Source organism: Planococcus citri, chromosome 2, assembly GCF_950023065.1.
Source record: "Planococcus citri chromosome 2, ihPlaCitr1.1, whole genome shotgun sequence".
NCBI classification, from domain to species: domain Eukaryota; kingdom Metazoa; phylum Arthropoda; class Insecta; order Hemiptera; family Pseudococcidae; genus Planococcus; species Planococcus citri.
In genome coordinates, this window is record NC_088678.1 from 53031121 (window position 1) to 53047977 (window position 16857).

The 16857-nt window shown below is 32.7% G+C and overlaps 2 protein-coding genes and 1 long non-coding RNA gene across 3 annotated transcripts; 1 reads left to right on the plus strand and 2 right to left on the minus strand.

Moving 5' to 3' along the window:
• Positions 1–604: 604 nt before the first annotated feature.
• Positions 605–4764, minus strand: LOC135836431 (uncharacterized). Its single transcript, XM_065351264.1, has 4 exons — positions 4564–4764; positions 4308–4452; positions 4070–4213; positions 605–3989 (listed from the first exon to the last, which is right to left on the minus strand). The coding sequence occupies exon 4, from the start codon at positions 3765–3767 to the stop codon at positions 849–851; it is 2919 nt and encodes a 972-aa protein (XP_065207336.1). The 5' UTR covers positions 3768–3989; positions 4070–4213; positions 4308–4452; positions 4564–4764; the 3' UTR covers positions 605–848.
• A 39-nt stretch (positions 4765–4803) lies between these two features.
• On the plus strand, positions 4804–15066 carry FIG4 (polyphosphoinositide phosphatase FIG4). The gene is made up of 14 exons (XM_065351266.1): positions 4804–4981; positions 5055–5256; positions 5329–5536; positions 5627–5697; positions 5775–6025; positions 6105–6300; positions 6374–6572; positions 6645–6870; positions 6960–7185; positions 7267–7402; positions 7487–7690; positions 11624–11776; positions 12311–12487; positions 12557–15066. The coding sequence occupies exons 1-14, from the start codon at positions 4910–4912 to the stop codon at positions 12810–12812; spliced, it is 2577 nt and encodes an 858-aa protein (XP_065207338.1). The 5' UTR covers positions 4804–4909; the 3' UTR covers positions 12813–15066.
• LOC135836439 (uncharacterized) lies at positions 7682–11632 on the minus strand. Its single transcript, XR_010557042.1, has 2 exons — positions 11166–11632; positions 7682–8030 (listed from the first exon to the last, which is right to left on the minus strand). It is a non-coding gene; the product is annotated as an uncharacterized LOC135836439 (long non-coding RNA).
• Positions 15067–16857: the final 1791 nt, after the last annotated feature.

The window sequence follows — 16857 nt, forward strand, 5'->3', positions numbered from 1 at the left end:
ATTTTACAAATATTTTTATTTCCGGATTCGGCGGATTCTTACTGTATGCCAAGTTTAATAAGTTTAATTGAAATTGGGTACTCAAAATTTTCAGTGAGCACACAGGTGTTTTAACTTTTAAGATACCAAAATGTTTAGAATTTTATGCTCTTCAATATGGTTTTTTATTCACAGCGCTATCTCTAATCGCGCAAACCTGCAAAAGTAATGAAAGTTCAAAGTTGTAAAACTTTGAAAAATTTAAATTAGGTACTCAAAATTTTTAATAAGCACATAATGTTTTAAAAAACCAAAATGTGCTCAAAACCAGGCTACACCTCAAATTTCAGTTTTCCAAGTCAATTTGATAACATTTACATATTTGTATAATTTTTCCTATTTTTTCAGACTCATTTTAATTTTGGCCGGGTGTTCATTATTTCGCATGCTTCTTCGGTCCGGCTTTGCCCTGTTTAAAAATTGTCATGCAAGTTAGGATACCCATCTCATGAGTCAAAAAAAAAATCATTCTCAAAGACAGAAGTTGATTTTCTCTTGAAATAAATTAGGTAACATACAATTTTCAACAATGAAAACCTTCTTCCGTCTGAAACAAAACTAATGGTTTCAATATTTCAATCGATTTATTGAAAATTACATCCCATACTTACAAGTACACTAAAAAAATAAAACACAGGTAATTAAAATTAATTTGAACAGCGCAGACAAAATTCTTCATTTTTGTACGTATTTCAGATGTGTTTGATATTTAAATTTATTTTAAACAGAAATTTTCCTAAAATCGAAAATTAACACGTTCTGGTAAATAAGTTTTCAACCCTAAATTATCACAGCTGGAAAACGATCATTCACTTAGACAAAAACTGCATATCTCGAATTACTTGCAATTTATCAAATTCATTAACTACTTCTACTATTTCATCAATATGATTCAAATCAATTCCAACCACCGTATTGTATATTTTAGACAAACTCTCATCAAATGCTCCATCCAAAGTGTGTCTGTCTTCCAATTCACTGACAATTTTTAAAAGATCACGCAACCCAGTCAAAATACTTCTTCGAATCAAATCTTGTTTCAAATGAGAAGATTCGCATTTCTCTACATTACTACTTAAGTAACACATCAACGAAACCAGGAACGGATTTTCAGATTGGATAAGATTATTAGACTTGAGTCCAGGAAAACTTTTGATGATTAGAATGGCAGATTTGATATTAACTTCAGGTTTCACCGAATTCTGTTCATTTCCAAGGGCGAGAAATCGATTTTCCAGATTATTGATGAAATCTTCGAACTTATTAACCGGTTTCGAATCAAATTCATTACTGTGAAGAATATTCCAATCAGATATCGTTCTATATATTATTGAAATCTCCTGGAGAGTGCAATTTTTATAGTAAGCATCTTTACTAGAAAGACTGACAAGGAAATTCTTCAACCGGTTCCGTTCATCTTGCGACCATTTTTCTTTACTCAGAATTTCCAATATTGAAAAAGAATAGAACATTTCAGCGACGCATCTAGAATCAAACTCACTGCATATTTTGGTCCCTTTTTCAGCAAGTTTAATAATGAAACGTTTGAAGTTTTTCAACTGATTATCGTTCCATTTCTCGCCATCAAAAATGTTCAATTTACATACCGAATTCAGACCACTGGAGATTTCTTTGGGACTAAATTCATCAACGATGGCACTTCCACGAGTAATTAAATTGATGATAAAATCTTGAGCTGCTTGAAATCCAACAATATTCCACTTTGATAGGGCATTCAAGCTATTAACGACATGTTGCGAATTGAATTCACTAGAAATTGAATTCCCTTGTTTGACCAGTTCTGCAATAAATTCCTTAGCGCCTTCCAATTCATCGATGTTCCATTTAGAAAGAGCATTTAAGCAATTACTAACTCCCTGACGATCAAATGTAGTGATCCTTGAATTCTCACGTTTAATTAAATGAACAATGAATTCTCTACTTCCTTTGAACTCGTCAATTTCCCACTTAGATAGAGCATTCAAGATATTTGCTGTCTCTTGAGCATTGAATCCATCAACTAAGAAATTCCCTCGCTTCAGTAGCTCGATGATAAACTCTTGGGCTCCTTCGAATTCGTCGACATTCCATTTACTGAGAGCGTTCAAGCTGTTGGCAATATGCCACGATGCAAATGTATTGATTAAAGAACGACCGCGTTTTATTAATCGAGTAATAAATTCTCTGGTTCTTTTCAATTCGTCGATATCCCATTTGGAAAGCGCATTTAAGGAGCTAGAAACATTCAAAGAGTCGAATGAATCAGCTGTTAGTATTCCACATCTGACCAATTCAACGATGAAATGTTTACTTCCCTGCAGCTCGTGAATATTCCATTTGGACACCGCGTTCAAACTATTGGCAATCTCTTGAGGATTGAAACCACCGGCAATTGAGCTTCCTCGTTTTGTTAACCGAACGATGAAATCTTTGGAACCGTGCAATTCATCAATATTCCATTTGCAAAACGCATTTAAACTGTTACTGATACTTTGGCAAGTGAATGTATCGATAATAGAGTTTCCATGTTTAATTAATGAAACAATAAAACCTCTAGCTTCTTGCATTTCGTCAACGTTCCACTTAGACAGAGCGTTCAAACTGTGAGCGATCTCCATGGAATTGAATTTATTCGCCATCGAGGTTCCTTGCTTCATTACGTAAATTATGAACTTCTTGGCTCCTCGCAATTCTTCGACGTTCCATTTAGACATTGTGTTCAATGTTTTGGCAATACTCAGAGGAGTGAATCTATCACTGGTTGAACTTCCTCGTTGACACAGCAGTACAATAAATTCTCTGGCACCATCGAAATCGCTTATATTTAACCAAGACAAAGCACTCAGGCTGTTTGAAACACCTAAAGAATTGAACTGATCAATAACTTTGATGCCTCGTTTTACTAAACAACTGATAAATTTCTTAGATCCATTAAATTCGTCAATATTCCATTTCGATAAAGCATTTAGACAATTAGTGATACCCCTAGAATCAAATTGATCAGCTTTTTCATTCTCTAATATTGCAGTTCCTCGACATATCAAACCACTAATCATAGATTTGAATAAATCAACCTTTGCTATTTTCCAGTTACTAATTTGAACACAGCCTTCCCATACATCGCTATTCAACACATCCCATTTGGATAACGCGTTCAAAGTATTAGCAACCTGCCAAGGAGTAAATTTAGAAAAAGTTTGACTATCTGGATCTAACAACTGGTTTCCTTTCTCAGCCAACTTGATAATTAACGTTTTGAAATTTTCTTGATAATCGGAGTTCCATTTGGTACTAAAAATATTACATCTTGATAAACTATTGAACGCGCCGGAAATTACACTAGCTTCATTTCCGCTCAAAGAATCAAAACGCAAGAGCCATTCTTTCACCAAATTACCAATTTTCTCGGTCAAATGATCGTTTTTTATGGTAGAATTCAACTGCGTGGAGAAATCGGAATGTCTTTTGAAGTAGGCAATTCTCTCTTTGTTACTTTCTGTGTGCATGTAACGTAATCCAAGAAATTCCTGTTTTACATACGAATTATGAGTATAATAAACTAACTTTGAGCTGGAAAGCACAGTTGTTCCGGTTACTTGCACGTGATATGACTTTTCTGAAAAGTAATTACGACCTCGCAGATTGGGAAATATCTTTATGGTGGTACCTCCGTGAAAATAATATAACTGCTTCGACAGATGTGCGTGACTTTTGCAAATGGAAAACATTTTTACAGTTGAATGTTGAAATGAAACACTTTTCGATCAACGAATCTTGGCAAGCGTTCAGTTTAGCCGCAGAATTGAAAACTTCGAAGTTGCATCTACGCAATTCAACAAGAATATGGTAACTACTGGATCGACAAAATTGTTGCGCTTTTTGATTTGATTTGCTTTCTTGAAGATTAATTGTTTGTTAGATGGCTACGAACAACCCAACGTAAAGGATTCCTGTGAAATATTTCAAATTTATTTTAAATGATTGGCACTTGAAACGCTGAAAAGTATGTAACTTGCGGAATTCCACTCACCAATCTGAATTTTCCTAAGGCACTAGCTGGGTTTCTCGACGTTAGTTTTTCATAGTAATATACATTGACCCATCGTAGGATAGTAAAAACTGAATCACACAAGATTTTATTGCAGTTGAGTAACTAACTACCCTATTGAGGTAACTGAAAAAAAACAACACAGGTAGATGAATGATTACGTTTGATGTACAGTACTTCAACGAAGATCGATGATGACTTTTCTTTGATGCATACTCACTAATTGGGATACGACGAACAACGACGACTTCTAGATAAAATAGGCAGCGAATTAGCGATCTAATGACGAAACTATTGAAATACAATCTCCGTTACCACCATACTATCAATCCAGGAATACACAATTACTGGGAGATAGAATCCAGCTGAAATGGAAACAGACAGATTTCAGAAATCACTCAATTAATTATCAAAGTAATAAGATCTAAATGTACCTACGTATAAACAATAGTGAATTTCACTCGAATAATACTTACTCATTAATAATTTGGTTCTATACCGGTAAGAATAACCTTGACAAATTTTCAACCGAATCAAAGTTTCACGAGGGAATCTCTACGAGGACTGAGTACTTCACGAATGTTCATTTTAGTCAAATCAAAAAAATTAGGGCTGAAGTTTAAAAGTACGTACTGTACGATTTGGATTTAATCATAAATCACCTTCAACAGTAGTTCGACTCAAAATTCTTTTTCAGAGTTGTGATTGTGATAAAACATTCCCCCGCCACCGCTTGCACCGCCCTGACACATGTAAAATTACGTTTTCATTTTGTATAGATAACAGCTATGAGCTAGGTAACTGGAGAACATCTCAGTGAAAATGTCTGGAAATGCGAAAATGAAACCAATCATCAGTGCTGTTCAGAAAATAGCTTTGTACGAAACAAAAAACGTAAGTGTTGAACTTCAGTTCTGTTTCATCGTTTACTTTACCTCTACATCTAAATGAAATAATCTCTGTGTAGAAATTCTTCCTCGTTGGCTCAAATAACAACTTAACGAAATTTCGTGTCCTGAGGATTGATCGAACAGAACCTCAAGACTTGGTAATCGTAGACGATCAAGTCGAGTACACTGAGAAGGAAGTACATTCTCTACTTCACACTGCCAATAAAGTCAAAGGTTCAGCTAGTCTACCTAAACCAATTTCTGCATTCGGGATTGTTGGTTAGTATAAAAATCAGAAACTCTTCGAATCGTATCAAATTAATTATTAATTAATTTCGTGTACATGTACAGGATTCGTGCAATTTGTAGAAGGATATTATTTGATTCTGGTAACTAAACGAAGGCGTGTCGCTGCAATCGGATTACATGTCATTTATAAAGTAGAAGATACCACTTTGATATACATTCCTCATGAGAATTACCGTGTTCCGAATTCAGATGAACCGAGATACTTGAAAATGTTTCAGAGTGTTGATCTATCGAGTAATTTCTATTTTAGGTAAGCAACCGGTCGTATGTTGGAACTAATGAGACGATGTACATTAGTCTGAGAAGTTTTATTATTTTGTAATCGAATGATATATTACAGTTATAGCTACGATATCACACATTCGTTCCAAATTAACGATGTAGTTCCCGATGTTTCTCACTTGATATCAAGTAAGTTACTACAGCAGCTCTAATGTCGAATAAAAAGGTGTATTTCTTAATCAAATGCCATTTATTTCCTAATTCAGGTAAAGCAGAAAGCGATTCTGTTATCAATGGAGTACGTGACGCTCCGAATCGAAAATTCGTATGGAATAATTACCTGTTGTCAAAAATCGAAGGGAAAATTAACAACGAATGGATATTGTATATTATGCATGGATTCATTAGCCAGGCAAATGTTTCTGTCTTCGGTAGACCTGTATATATCACTTTAATCGCTAGAAGATCGAATAAATATGCTGGGACACGTTTTCTCAAACGAGGTGGAAATTATCAAGTGAGAAATGAATCCGTCATAAAATTGATTAATTTTTTCCAATTATTATTTATTTGTATTTTGCTTTTTTCGTTTCAAGGGTGACGTTGCTAATGAAGTTGAAACCGAACAAATGGTGATAGATGTAGGGACATCTTTTTCTACTAAAATGAGAGTTAGCTCGTTCGTACAAATGAGAGGATCAATACCTTGCCAATGGAGTCAAGAGATGAGTAAAATAGTAGCCAAACCTCCTATAACGTTCGATGTTTCTGATCCTTATTACGAAATAGCTGGTAAATCAAATTTTAATTCAAAATACAATCTGATCTGTTCATAAGGAACTAATTTCGAGAGCTCGTTTTTCAGGCGCTCATTTCAACGAATTACTTCGAAGATACGGATCTCCTATTATCATTTTGAATCTGGTGAAAAAACGCGAAAAAAAGAAGCACGAGTCCCAACTCACCGAACAGTTAAACTCGGCTGTGAATTATTTGAATTTATTCCTTCCGCCAGTTCATCAAATTCAATACGTTAGTTTCGATATGGCGCGAATTAATAAAAGGTAACTTTCACGAAACGCTATTTTAATCTCATTTAAACCTATTTGCCTTCTAAATGAGAAATTCTTATACAGAAAGGAAGCTAAAGTAATGGGAGGATTAGCGAAGATAGCCAAATCAGCGATATCTAAAACTGGTCTATTTGTTAAAAATGGACCACCGCTGAGCGAATCTGTTATCGAAAAAGTACCAGCAGAAAATAGCGTTCAAACAGGAGTAATCCGAGTTAATTGCGTTGATTGTTTGGATAGAACAAATACTGCTCAGTTCGCTTTGGGGAAATGTGCTTTGGCCTATCAGGTATTATGACATTTGTGGTCAAATAAAAGAAGTAAATCACCTATCAAGTTATGCAACGTGATTAACATTGTGTTAACGTATGTTTTTAGTTATATTATTTAGGCTTATTGGATCATCCTTCGTTGGAATTCGATTCAGACTGCGTTAGATTACTCGAGGTTCTTTACGAAGATCACGGCGATACGTTAGCATTACAGTATGGTGGATCGCAACTCGTTCATCGTGTCAAAACTTATCGAAAAACTGCTCCATGGACATCTCAGGGAAACGATATTATGCAAACGTTGAGCAGATATTATAGGAATACATTTTCTGGTGTGTAATTTTCTTTTTTTTCTAAAATATGCTGCGATTAAAACCAACACTCGAGTTAATTATCGAAATTGTTTCGTATAGATACCGAAAAGCAACACGCCATTAATTTATTCCTCGGATTATACATACCATTGGAACACAAACTACCGATTTGGGAGCAAAATATCGATTATTATTTGCATCATCCAGAAGCAGTAAACATAGTTGAGCATAAAAAGTCAGTGCATCTTCGTCAGTTTATTAAAATACAGTGTTTTTAGTAAACTTGTGTAAAATTAAATTACATTTTTAATTCCGATAGATTCCCATTGACTCAATGGTGGGACGAAGACATAGTGAAGTGTTTACCATTGGCTCACGATTACTTGAATAAAAGCTGTCTGACTCTGGTCCCTAATTTGAAGATGGATTCCGAAATCATCGATATCTATATCCATTACCATAGAACGGATAAATTATCTGTGATAGGCGATACTTACGAGTTCAAAATTAGCCATTCTATCAGGTAAATGAAATTTATTTTTTATTAAATACATTATTATTAATAATTGAGAAAATCGACGGCGTTGTAAAATATTATAAAGGTAACAGATAGTTAGAAATTATTAAAATATGGAATGTGCCCATCTCTGATGATATTGAGGTAGGTGATGGTGCTGTTTGTGAGATCCGTAACTATGCCACGGTCTTACGTGGTAAGGATTCTGATGGTGGTGGTGATGATGTCTGTGATGGTGTCCGTAGTGGCTATGAGGACGATGTTGATGATGCTGGCCGCTGTGGTGTTTTCTCCATAAAAATGGCTCGCTCAGTACTAAAGAGATGAGTCCAAAGAAGAAGATCAACTGAAAACGAACTCATGTTATTACTTTCTGTATGAAGATTGGTTAGTTGAGTGTGCTAACATGTGAATTGTTCAAAATGAAATGAGATATAAAAGAGGGGTGGGGGTTAAATTTTACCTACGAGAATATTTTTTTGAATTTCAAAAATTCGTCTCTGGACATTTAGAATTGGAAATTTTCTACGAAAGAATTCAATATTATTGTACTTTACGAATTTACTCAAAATATTATTTGTGCACGTCTTATGAGTACTTGTCCAGTAGGATGGGAGTTCCGATCCTTATTTCATAATTTCCGGGCGTTCTGGAGCCTCCAGTCTGATTTTCGATTCCTCCAGAATTTTTGAATTCCTCCATTTGGTGCAGAAATTAATTTAGGTAGCTTAAAATCGAGTTATGATTCAATTTGCGACCTGTTAAACGACTTTATTCATAGGTACTTGAGTTTAGTTCCAGTACGGACATTACGAGTGTGTTTTCATCTTGCCAACATATATGTATTTGCTGATAAGGAGAAAAAAAGTCATAAAATTTTCTGTTTGTAGAAAATTTTAAAAATTGCACGAATGGCTACATCCGAAACCAAACGCTCAAATTTTACCATTTCGAACCATTCTGGAAACTCGAGCCTGATTTTCGATTTCTCTAGGATTTTTAAAATTCGATGGAAAACGCAGAAATTAATTTGCGTAGCTAAAAATCGATTTGTGGCTTATTCTCGATCTGTTTTACAAGTTTATCCTTATTTTTAAGCTGTTTTCCAGGCGGACCTCCCAAGCTGCCTACATTTTCTCACCTTTTAGAGAAATTCAAAAATAATCTTGGAAAAATCTAAAATTACGCTGGAAGCTCCAGAATGTCCCAAAATTGTGAAATCTGGCTCAGGGGAGTTGATATTAGTTTCAGAATTTATTTTCGTCTTATTTTTTTTTTTTTGTGATTTTTAATAGTTCCTTTGTCAAAAAACAGAAAAAAATGGTGGCTGCAGGGCGATCGTGCTCAATTTTTCCAAAAAATAAAGTGGATTTAGTACCTAATCAAACCCGTTTGAAAAAGTGACCAAAAAGTAACAAAAAAAAGTTACAAGATGTGGGCAAAACATTTTGATACAGAAAAAAATTACAGAAAAAATCAGAAAATTGCAATAAAAAATGTAAGTTAAAAAACTTCACGAAACAAACATTCCCATTAAAATTTAATGATGAAACTTGATTGAGACTTTGATAGTTTTATTAAAAATCAGGACATTTTGACAATGAGTAACGATGGTTACATTTTCCAAATTTCTGTCTGAAAAGTGAAAAGTGAGATTATGTTTTTTGGCAATTTCTGGCTAAAAAGCGAGATTTTGACAATTTTTGTTCAGAAGGCAGAGCTTTTCTTTGGTAATTTTTTGCATTTTTAGGTGAAAAAAGTGAGATTTTTTTCAGTAATTTAGTGAGAAGGGAGAATTTTTGTCTCTTTATGGCAAAAAGCAAAATTTTTTTAGAAATTAATCGTATTTTGCAATTTTTGTCAAAAACGTTAACTTTTTGTTAAAAGAGTGTCTTTTTTTTGAAAATGTTGAAAAAAGCAAGACTTTGAAAATTTTAGTAAGAAGCAAGGATTTTCAGGAAATTGCGAAACTTTTTAGCGATTTTTAGTAAAAAAAAGTGAGACTTGAAAATTCATAGAAGGAAATGATAATTTTTCTCTATTTCTTGAAAACAATTCCGAGACTTTTTTAGCAACTTTGGTAGAAATAATAAGCGAGAATTTTTGCAGTTTTTGGCAAAAGCAAGACTTTTTGGCAATTAATGAATTAAGTATTCGTAAAAAGTGATGCTTTTTCGCAGTTCTTTCAACTTTTTGGAAAAACCAAATTTTTAGGCAGCTTTAGACAAACAAGTGAGAATTTTAGAATTTTTTTTACTAAAAAATGACAATTTTTAATGAAATAATATTTGGCAAGAAGAAGGGAGGATTTTCGGAAAATTCGAGCTAGTCTGCAAAACTTTTTGCAATTTTTGGCAGAAAGCTATACTTGGACAATTTGAATTTTTGAAATTTAAAAAAAAAATTCAAATACATATTTACCCAAAATTTTGAAAAAGTAAGCAAAGGTTACTTCCGTAATTGCACATTCAAAGATTTTAGTGCGGTATCAAAAGAATTAGAGCCCAAAACCTAACGAATTTTAGGTATCCAACTGCACATTTTGAGATTTAATGGCATTTTTTGAAAAAATTAAGCCATAAAAAATATTTTATTATGAATTATGTGTGTCAAAAAATTATGTTTCCAAATGTGACTGTCAATATTTAAAAATAGGTACATGACCAAAAATGTGCTTTCCTAAGTGATAATAATCAGATTTTTTTTTTGTAAATTTTTGCAATTTTCGTACTGTCCAGCTTGAAAAATTCCATAGGGTAGCTTAGTTTTTAAGGGATGGCAAAATCTGTAGCTGAATAAACGATCGAGAGGTTCCCGTAATATCTTGAAGGCCCTTTTGAAACTTTTTTTTTCGAAAAAATGCCTCCATTTATTTCTCACAGTATTAGTGTATTTTCTCTAAACACAATTATGTATTTCACCAAAAAATGAATATTTGAACAAATTTTCTTTTTGGACGGTATTTTTGGAAACTATTCGTACTGATAGTGCTGTAATTTATCAACACTGAAACCAAATCCATTATAAACTATTACAAGATCTGCCAAGAGAACTGATGAAGAATTTTTCTTCCAAATTTAATTTAAAAATTCCGACTTGTTCAAAATCTAGAATGAAATTACACTTACGTATGACTATCTTCGTATATTTAACAAACTTGAAAAAATGAATTTTAGTAATTTTTTTCAATTTTGAAACCTATGTTCAATTGGTTTATCAAAAATGTTATCATATTCTGAGCTGATAAAATATTTTAAAAGTTAAATGTATCCTAGTTCTAATTTCAGAATGAGATGATTGGCTGAATAAAACTTTTTAAGTTATCTATGTATATTTTGTTATTTAGACAGTGCATTCACCAACGTAAGCCTCTATTGAGAGCAATGTTTATGGCAATTGGTTAGTTAACTAAAGATTATCGCGACAAGTATACAGGCAATATGTATTTATCAATAGATAGGTAAGATGCTAGGCTACTTACTATGTTGGTCAATTGCATCGTAATTATCATACGTAAAATTAAAAATATTTGTATTCAAATTCACTCTTCGCGTTTAAACTGAATTCGTCGGTTTAGAACAACGATTGATTTATTCAAGTAATGTACATAGTTTATTTATAAGAAATACGTCTAAGGTCAGAAAAATCTTTTCGTTTTGTTCGGTAACCGCAAATACCTAACCTTATTGGAGATTACCTTTTACCAATCGAAGCGTCGAATACGCACTGCGAGTGCGAGCATACGATATAATAGCTTCCTTATAGTTACACTTGACGTGAACGATTATAAGAATTCATTATGATTATCGTATCGATTATATAACAATTAAATTGTTTACATTGTACCTGACGTAGCCTATTCGATCATCGCAATTAATACCAATTGTGGTCCAATCCAAAACGTGTGTTAAAAAATTGCCTAAATGTTTCTGATTTCAGAGACTTCATGCCTCAATGTGTAACAGACTACAGTCCATTTATCGTTCGTATCCGTCCAGCTGGCATCAGAGGAGAAACAGCTAAAAATGGTAACATGAGGAATCCGTCGCTCACGGGGAAAAGTTCAACTAGTTCGAATAACTCGAGTTCTAGGTACGAATATACATATGTTGCTTTATTGTTTCAACTATATTAAAGACTATATTGTCGGCGTATTTGACGAAATAAGCGTCGTCATTATCGTTGCACTTTTGCAGCTGATATTTTTCTACTCATCTGGTTTAATTATGCGAATTATTTAAACGACAAGGTTGATGGGAAATTCTCGTCTCGAATTGTGAAAAATTATCAGTTTTGAAAAAATGATGTAATTTTTTCGTTCTTATATAATTTGGAGCGATTTTCAAAAAAAAAAAAATTATTGAAGGGTTTGAATGATTTTTTGTATTTTTTTATTCTCGAATTTTTTCACGATGATAATTTACTATTTTCAACAATTACAGAATTAATAAATTTCAACGTAATCGTTCTAGTAGGTAAGTTATACTAATGACAATTTTTTTCAATTCACGGTGAAAAAATGTCAGTCGATGGTTCCCTTATTTGTTAAAGTAATAATGAAACGTATAATTTTTTGGAGTATTTTCTGGATTTTAGATTTTCAATTCATATTTTATGTTTATCTAGTTCTAGTTACGAAAGTGACGACGAAGAAGAAACCCATCATTATATTTCGCAATATTCCATCGTCGGAAATGATATACCACAAGAGCCCGAGATACTCGTGCCACAGGAAGAAAACATTTATGGTCTTTCAGCAAATCGTTTCAAGTTGAAAGAGAAAGATCGCGAATTGTATACGAAGTATGTTTTATCTATATTAATTAGTTTCTAAATTTATGTTTTATTTCACTACATTGATTTTTTGCACAGGTACGAATTCATCGATAAAATTTCAACGAAAGGTATCGGTTCGCCTTTGCAGGAAAACATTCCACAAACGATTTTCAGGAATCCAATACAGTTTTCCGTCAGTGTTCCTGTAGTAACGGATAAGTCGAATAATATTTACGACAATTATGTTAATAAGATCTCGCGTAAGTTGATATCGGAAGACACGCTCTTTAAGTATAAGAAATACGTTAATAACGATTTAGGTGTTTTCAAAAACGTAATCGTTATGCGGTGAATGAATTTTTGCAATTAGCTGACCTTCGTGAATTGCAAACACTCAACGGGATATGAAATTCATAAAATTTTCATCTCATAAAAATTGGAATTTCAATTTTGATCAAGTTTTATTTTGAAATTGAAATTTAAAAAAAAATTAGTAAAAATGAGCATTTTTTGAAAATTTTGGAGAATAAACAAACTTTGTGCTTTGAATAAAATGAAATTTTTTGCTAGAAGAGAATGCTCAAAGATTTTGAAAATTAAGTGAAATTTCATCTTGAAATTTGAAAGAAAAATTACCTAGGATGTAAGTTTCTCATTTCAATGTGAGAATCGAGAAATTACTAAATCTAAAAAAAAAAAACAAATCAAATTCCAAAAAGAAATTATAAGTAAGGTTGAAAATTCGAATCGATATAATATTTTCCATACGAGTCTCAGGAGTCTTCTGAAATAAACATTTTTTCTATTGAAAAATTCTGATGCTGCACAGAAACAGCAACACAAAAATGCCCCTACAGGACAAATTTAAATCACTGAATTTCATTTCTTAATTTCCGATGAATTCAAAAAAATTCAAAATTGCCTGGTTTTTCATTGAAAACTCAAAATTTGGCCAAATTGAGATGAAAGCCTGGAATTAGGTTCAAATCTTATTTTTGACTTTCAAAATCGATTAATAGTGTTTTTGAACCCTTATAGAGCCTCTAGCAAATTTTTATATTTTCCTGTGATGAAAAGATGCTAAAATTTCATTTTGGACTTTTTCACAATTTTTCCAAAACTGGGCAATCTAAAAATGTGCTGAAAAAGGCTCCAAAAATTGATTCGAGAGATCAACAATAAGACATTATGCAAACAAAACCTCAATTGTATCTTATATTTTTTCACAAAAAAATACCTAGTCCAAAATAATAGGTATTTGAATTTTCAAAATTTTTTCAAACATCGAAAAATGAAACTCAGCATCTAAAATTTTTGATAATTGGTGTATTTTTGAACGCCCTTTCAATGAGAAACCTCACGACAACGACAGCTGAGCGAATGCTTCAATTCATTTGCCTATTTTCACCTATTTTGAAAACCACTGATACAAACTCTAAAAAATTAGGAAATGTAATTTCGAATATTTTAATTTTTCAAAAATCATTGTGATCGTTGAAAATTTTGAGTAATTTCACTGCCAAAATCTGTTAATGAAAAACAATCACGAAAATATTTTGTCACGAAATTCTACAAAATTCGCACCCATCGATAAGAAATTTTGATATCATTCAACTTTTATTATGATAAAATTTCATTAATGAACAAAAAATAAAAATTGTTATCTTTATCTTTGACCACCTTAAGGCGTGAAAAAAAACGTTTCCAGATGATTTTATAACCATGGAGCAGCGGTCATCGCTCGAAAAATTCTGAAAAAATTGCAGGTGGTCGAAAACACCCTGAAAAATGTAAAAATAATTTTTGTGGCTTTTTTCCAGAGTTTGGGCTCTCCTCCACTTAGCCTCCATATTGATTTGAACTTTGAAGTTTTCAAAGTAGATGTTAGAGTCAATCGTTGGGGTAAAAAAAAAATGCGGAAAATTCAAGGTCACCCTCAAATATCTTCACTTCAACACCATTTTTTAAATCCACCGGTTAAAGCAGCCGGAAATAGCCCAAAATCCCTTTTAAAACACCGGGGGGAGGGGGGTACTGCACTACCCCCTTCCCTCAGGGTCCTTGAGCATAATAAATAAATATCATTTTGGACGTAAGCAATTTTCTCAGCTTATTCACATTTTCCATCTTTCCTTGGCTTTTAGACAGTTTTCTTTCGATTTTTGCTTTTTGTGAGATTTCTTTTTGATTTTTTTATGCTTTTTCGTTCTTTCTTTCAAATATTTAGCCGAAGTTAGGTATCCTACGAGATTTCAGAATGACCTTCAATACGTAGGTACATTTATTTATTGAAAATGATGAGTTGATTCGAACTGGGAAACTTGGCAGGCTGGGTAGCTTGCTCATGTCTACAAAAAAGGAAGTCCAATAAAATCATTCCCAATAATTACATCCTGTGACAGTTGCAAGGTCGCTGTGAAATTCGCAAAAATTCATCCACGGTTACCTATACCAGTACCAATTATACATGTAAGTACCCAATGTATGCATCGTTAAAAACACAGTTACCAGTATTCTCAATTATGTTATTAGTACCTACCTATTTCTATTTTTTGTATTGTTTCGAATGATTTCATCGTGTAATAAAGTATATTGCTACACGCGGAGCTGAGACGGATATATTTATTTAGTAAACATAGATGAGGAGTAAACCATCTGGTGTAAGATCATACAATACGTATTACCCAGTTACATCCTTGTGTACAATGTTCACATCACATCACACTCAGTCATAATACACAACAAACCCATGTGTAATTCGATTACATTCCCTTCCTAAATTCTTCTTATCTGGGCTGCAATTCAACTTGCTGATAAGAAATACGTGTAAACCACGAGTAAAATGTATCACATTTCGACGCCAGATATAGTAAGTTAAGTACATCGCAGTACTGTGGTATACGCTGTTACGTGATAAAGTTCTCGAAATCGCGATCTTGTCCTGTTAAAATTTCGAGAACTCGACGAAAATGAAAAATTCGGTGAATTTTTAGCGTTTAAATCTGATTCGAAGTCTGGTCGGTGGTCGATGAAATTTGCTGATTAGGTAATGATACCTACTTTCTTTTTCACAGTAGTTCCCTCGAGTGATTACTTATACCTACTTACTTAGTGTTCGTGTAATTTGTGCGTGAAAATTGAAAAATGACGGATTAGTTTCGTTAGAAGAGTGGAAGTTTACAAGATTGGAGTCCATGAGAGATATTTCTTTTCTTTGAGTAAGTTCATCTAAATGTTTATTACGTAAATCCAAGTGTCTGTCTACCTAATTTCTATTTATGAAAGTATCCCATACTTGAGATAAATGGAATATTTAAACAGGTATATCAGTCTGTAATGGATGTGTTCATAATATTACCTAAGTACCTAGTTAATTTTTTTTTGACTATTTTTTTTTTTTTCAAATATTTGGAATCGCGACTAATAACTACATAGGTAAAGTATTGAATTACATCGATACCTATTAGATTTATCTTGACGATTTACGTCATTATGGATCGAATAGTTATTGAATTTCGACTTTTGCGTACAATTTTTCGAGGACGTTATTAACGATTTCAAAATTGCCCACGGTTGTGAAATACAGAAATTAAAAGTTTAATTAGTCGCGATATTTATGGGTATAAAATAGACTCATTATTAAGTAATTATTATTATACCGTTGAACCGTTTGTAATAGTTTAACCGAATAATTTATTAGCCTAATCAGAGATGTTAAATAATCATAAGTGATCTGTATCGGTTTAGTTTCTAAGAAGAAGAGGCTGATTATGCGATTTATTATGAAGAGCTGCTTTGTCGCGGTGCCTTTTGATAGATGAAGAAGAGTGTTTGTGTTATTGCGATCGTATTGTTTGAAAAAACAAAAAAGAGATACCTACATTTGACAAAATACTTTGGGAATAAGTAACATTTTTGTGGATGTTTCAAATTTGAACCTGGGCGAAGTAGTTTGAGTCATTAATTTTAATAAAATGCATTAGGTATAGGTACCTACCTGTAGTAAAATTCTTTCCACAAGGATCTTCCTTCTAAATAAAAATTATTTCAGACAAATGCAGTAGGTAGGTATAAAAATAAATTTTTGAAGAATTTTTTTTAAATAAATATTTTTTAAAAAAAATGGAAAATCTTCTCAAGTTATACTACAACTACAAACGCGTTTTAATGATAACTTTCAACATTGGTGAAAGAAATGTGCTTTTTAACCCATCTTTTTTTCAATAAAATACCCTGAAATCGCGATGCCTTTTAAAAAATTTTGATATTCTCCCAATACTATTTCCCTCCATTCTTGAAAATATGGAAAAATTAATACCTAAAATGAAAATACTCGTATAGAAAAAAATCACCTAAAAACTGTCCTAAAATGTTATAAAAATTGTATTCAATGCATC